Raw genomic sequence first — 4,696 nt, 5'->3', positions numbered from 1 at the left:
TGATGTGCCAGGCCATCGAATCCACACAGTCCAATACACTCGATTATTCCTTTCCCCCCCTGGCTGAGGGCAGGGCCCCTCTATTCATTACCTGTGATAACTGGAGCAACTGCACTGGTGGTTGATCTGCTTTGTAATTCTTTCACCTGTGCTCGTAGTACAGGAGTAGCTTGGTCGTGCCATTTTCTCATGTCTTCTCCATGGTCACGTAGGTAACGCCACAAGGCAATTCGCGATGTATTGTTCCTCACTGGAGCCGGAAAGCGTTTGCCTTTAATAGCTGAGATTTTTGATGGTGCCCATGAGCAGGAAGGTTCATCATCGTTAATTAGTTGGATTTGCATTAGTTTGATCAGCTCCTTCATTAGACTCTTTTGATTACCCTGATCTTCATTGAGCGTTTCTGATACTGCCACACGTTTGTCACGATTAATCAATAGAGACATTTGCTCCTGCATTTCATTCAGTTGGTCCGTTATTTGTGAGATGGCGGCAGTGGAAACGTGACTTGGGGGTAGCTGTTGTTCGTAGTTTTGGAGCATAAGAATCAATTCAAAAACTAAGGGTATTCTCTCTTGTTCCCGGTATCTGTCATTAGCTGACAGTAGTGTAGCGGCATATCTGTCTGGTGCTGTTGCTATGAGTCTCTGCCATATCTCAGGCGTCGTCCTCACTCTCTCAGGATCGCGGTCTTGTCGTGGGTGGCTAGGAACAAAGTTAGGGTCAAACAACATTTCCACCAAATACTGGATACCCCTTTCAACTGTATCCCATCTTTTCATCACAGGCTTCTAGCCGTCTTTGAAGCGATACCTTTCTTTCACGGCTATTAACACTCGTTCCCAGAGGGTGGCAGACTCATCCAAACATCGACCAATTCCTCGGTCAAAGCTAGGTCTCTGGCAATGGCTCCTAGTTGGCGAGCTTCATTACCATCTAGAAACAAACTATTGGCCTCACGGTCCCAACAACAAAGCAACCAGGAAACAAGAGTTTCATTCGGGCCCCATGTGGACTCCTTTCTTGAGCCTTGGATTTCAGTCATCTTCAGAGGCCGACGAGTAGTAATAAAGACTTCCTCATCATCATTCTCTTCTGCATGTCTCTTAGTTTTTCCTTTTGCTTTTTGCGATGGTGGTGGTTCTGAGGAGGGCCCCTCACCTGGATCTTCCTCCACCTCCTCCTCCGCTTCGTCTCTTTTCCGTTCTAGATGCGTGGACACTCGTTTCCATTTCTTGCCTTCCACAGGAGCAACTGATATTGTTACTGGTGTCTCTTGTAACTGATCAGATTTGACTTGGAGATTCTCCATTTTGGCTTGAACCTCAGCTCGGAAACTCTCTCTCTCCAGAATAGTATTATATAGGGCGTGGTAAGCACAAGCCAAACCCCAAATAAGTTGTACCTCCTTAGATTTATGTAAGTTGCGCTGTCCCTGACTCAAATACTGACTGAGTTTCTCAGGATCCCACAGGTGTTCAAGAGTAAAATCCCATGACATTGCGGGTCCCCTTGCTTCTAAGATCTTTCCTAAACATCTCCATATTCCCTGCCAGTCAGCATTCTCTGGTTCTGGAGGAGACTCCTTCCCTTTGTAAAGGAATACAATCCAGGAAATTAATAGCACACACCCCAACGTGAGTATTAATTCAAGATTAGAAAACCGTCTGACAAACTGATAAGAAAGCCTGGAGACTGGTCTGAACATCGTGCTGTTCGTAAAATTAGCCATTCCATCTGGGATGTAAATCTCAAAATTCAAACCATACCACATTGCATACAGGTACCATGCAAGTGTCTCCTTCAGTGCCCTTAGGTAGTTACATATGAACACAAATCCACAACAAGTAATTATGACATTGATAATTTGCCAATAAGTTGAGAATAATATGACAGTTTTTAAGCCTTTACTCAACACCCTCACGATGAAAAGTGGGTTCATTGCTGGTGTCTGTTAAAAAGGGGTTAATGAATTGAAACTGACAAGAGGAAGGAGGAAAAAAGAAAAAAAAAAAGAAAAAAGGCACTACCCAGACTAAGCAGTGCTCAAAGTTTACAAATATCCCAGAACACTGGCAGCACGCCTAGTCTTTCAAGGTCAGGTTTTCCAGCACAGAAACCTAAACTACTGATAATGCTCCCTAACGAAGCTCTTTACGAGCAAAGAGAGAGATTCGTTCTATAAGCTAAAAAGCAGAATTGTCTGCATTCTCCACCAAAAAATCTGTCACGGAGTTAACTAGATCAATTTACGCCCGTGACAGGGGGGGGTAGGTCCCTGCCCTCCCCTCCCCACCCCACAAAATGGGAAGGAAGGAAGGATGGGAGGAAAACAAAAACAGCGGCAACAATCTATGGAGGAAAACTTATTTTACTAACTATGATACCGGAATGAAAGATAACACAATATAATACAATCTGATTGAAATTGAGACTAATAAAGCAAATAAGATAGGAGAGAGAGAGTTCCTGAGACCGAGTCAAACTTGAAAAGCTTGGAACGGCCAGGAAAGCACCTCCAGCACCCACTGCCAGGCAGTAAGAGACCGCCCCACCCGGAAGGGCCAGATCCCATGATTTCTGTAATGTATAGGGATAGGTGCCTGGAATTGGAGCATTAACACTTGAACTCCCAGTACACTACATGATGTATTGATGCGGAATACTGAGAACCAAAAACAAAAAAACATAAAACCATGACACTTGTTGCAGCAGGTTTCTTTCTCCTGCTGAACCCTTCCCGAGCACTTCTGTACACAGCCATGGCCTTTGCCTCTTTCTTTCCTTCTTTCTTTGTTGTGTTTGACACTCTGCAAGCTGTGAATTGCCAGGGAACAGCTCAATGTGCTCTGGAGTTCTGGGGGACAAACTCCCTAGAAACACTGCGCAGCTTCAAAGCCCCGAAGCTTGGAGAGATGAGAGATGTGCAGCGCTCTGCCTGGTGCAGGACACGATGGGCTGTGCAAGGCGCTTTCCACCAAGCCCTCAGATCCGTGCTCAAACTGCATCCAAAGCAAGCCAGTGCCCTGTGCTTGTTGCACCGGAGCTATCGGTGCCAGGAGTTGCTGCTGCGTTTGCAAGGACGTTGTGTCAGCGGTGTGACGTCAATGGGGTTGTTTTATGGAAATGAAACAGTTGAATTGTGTACCTCAAGACTAAGGTAGAGAAAAAGATAGTAGTTATGAATGTGTATGTATATCCAGCTGCCTGAGGGTAGGAAGGCCCTCCAGAGGGAAGGCCGAGGCCAGTTGTATGAGGCTCAACAAGAGCAAGCGCCAGGTCCTGCGCTTTGGTCACAACAACCCCGTGCCAGCTTCTCCAGGATTCGGCTGAGGTAGAATTCCAACCGCCCACTGATTCTAGAACGTTGGGGTGGCATGGTGGAATCTTCTGGACCTGTGACCAGTGCTCTTGCCTCCCCACCCTGTCCATCATGGTGGAGCAGCCTGGTGGCCCCTATGATGTCATAAGTGGCTGGAATGAGGAGAGGAGCAGTGCGTGCTGCGTCCCTTCATTGGAGCGCTTGAGCTCTGCCTGAGTAGCTCGCTTGTTGCACTTGTGCACCAACTGAGTACCTTTGTTTTTGCATCCTCTTGTGCAGCATCTTGTAGGTAAGCTGAGACAGTGTGGGAGAGACGGGTGGGCAGTGAGGGCTTGAGAAGTGCTGGCTGGCGGAGCTCACAGTATCACCTTATCTCCATCAGCAGAGGGGTGGCCAGGAGGGTCAGGGAAGTGGTTGTCCCCCCCCGCTCTGCTCTTGGCCTCATTGCAGCTTTCCAGTAGTTAAAGGGAGCCTACAGACAGGAGGGGAATCAAGTCTTTTAAAGGGTAGATAGCAGCAGGGTGAGTTTGAAGTTGAGGGAGGGATTGAGGTTGGATGTCAGGGGGAAGTTCTTTGCTGTGAGAGTAGTGAGGTGCTGGAAAAGGTGCCCAGAGAGGCTGTGGAAGCCCCGTCCATCCCTGGAGGTGTTCAAGGCCCGGTTGGATGGGGCCCTGGGCAGCCTGGTTTAGTCTGTAAATTGGGAGGTTGGTGGCCCTGCCTGTGGCAGGGAGGTTGGGGATTCGTGATCCCTGGGGTCCTTCCCAGCCCCGGCCATTCTGTGATTCTGTGATATTGGCCCTACTCTTGACCATCAGATGTAATTTTCACCCAGTCCATTCATTCCAAAACAATCCCTAAGGGTGGCATTGGGGCCCTGGATTTTTCCTCATCGCGTTGCTAAATTGTGCAAGCTCACTGACCGGCTCTTTCTCTCTCCTCTCCTTTCCCCCCTCTGCCTGCTGGCCCGATGCAGCTTTTGCTCGTGGAAGATCAGAGCAAAGTGACAAGGAACGGCTGGAGATTCAAGGGGTTTGTCTACCTCGTTCTGATCTCTTGCCAGGTACGTGCCATGTTTTTTTCCCCCAAAAGCTTTAGCAGCCCGTGTCGCCCCGTGTTTAGTAACAAAGCCCCATCCAGCTTTGATGGGACACTGGTCCCGTGTGGGTTTTTTGCCCTTCCCCTCCAGCTCAGTCCTCAGAAGGATGCTGTCTGTGTTGCTGTGACCATTTGGGCTTAAGGAAAGCAATCCCTTAGGCAAAGAGTCCTAGCCCCAGTGCAGCCTTGTGCAGAGCTGCACAACGTGATCCAGGGCCACAAGCATGTGTGCTTCAGCTGTGTGAGTGTGCTGCCCCACAGCTGTGGGGGGGAAAGGGA

The 4,696-nt window shown here is 48.5% G+C and overlaps 2 protein-coding genes across 2 annotated transcripts in view; both read right to left on the bottom strand.

Annotated features, from left to right (window-relative positions):
• Positions 1 to 570: 570 nt before the first annotated feature.
• On the bottom strand, positions 571 to 3,999 carry LOC146542372 (uncharacterized). Its single transcript, XM_085213238.1, has one exon. It carries the CDS (start codon positions 1,940 to 1,942, stop codon positions 830 to 832), a length of 1,113 nt encoding a protein of 370 aa, XP_085069364.1. The 5' UTR covers positions 1,943 to 3,999; the 3' UTR covers positions 571 to 829.
• LOC104915361 (E3 ubiquitin-protein ligase TRIM36) overlaps positions 3,260 to 4,696 on the bottom strand; it is a 77,559-nt gene continuing 76,122 nt past the window's right edge. Inside the window, exon 9 of the mRNA XM_085214108.1 lies at positions 3,260 to 3,474. Within this exon, the coding sequence (XP_085070234.1) occupies positions 3,260 to 3,474 (215 nt within the window). The remainder of the gene's footprint in view (positions 3,475 to 4,696) is intronic.

This window comes from Meleagris gallopavo, chromosome Z, assembly GCF_905368555.1.
Source record: "Meleagris gallopavo chromosome Z, MGAL_WU_HG_1.1, whole genome shotgun sequence".
Classification (NCBI taxonomy): Eukaryota; Metazoa; Chordata; class Aves; order Galliformes; family Phasianidae; genus Meleagris; species Meleagris gallopavo.
This window is presented reverse-complemented; position numbering and strand designations above follow the sequence as displayed.

Bases quoted from the DNA above. Each gene is read 5' to 3' on its own strand.
- LOC146542372 (XM_085213238.1), bottom strand. From the start codon at position 1,942: ATGAACCCACTTTTCATCGTGAGGGTGTTGAGTAAAGGCTTAAAAACT.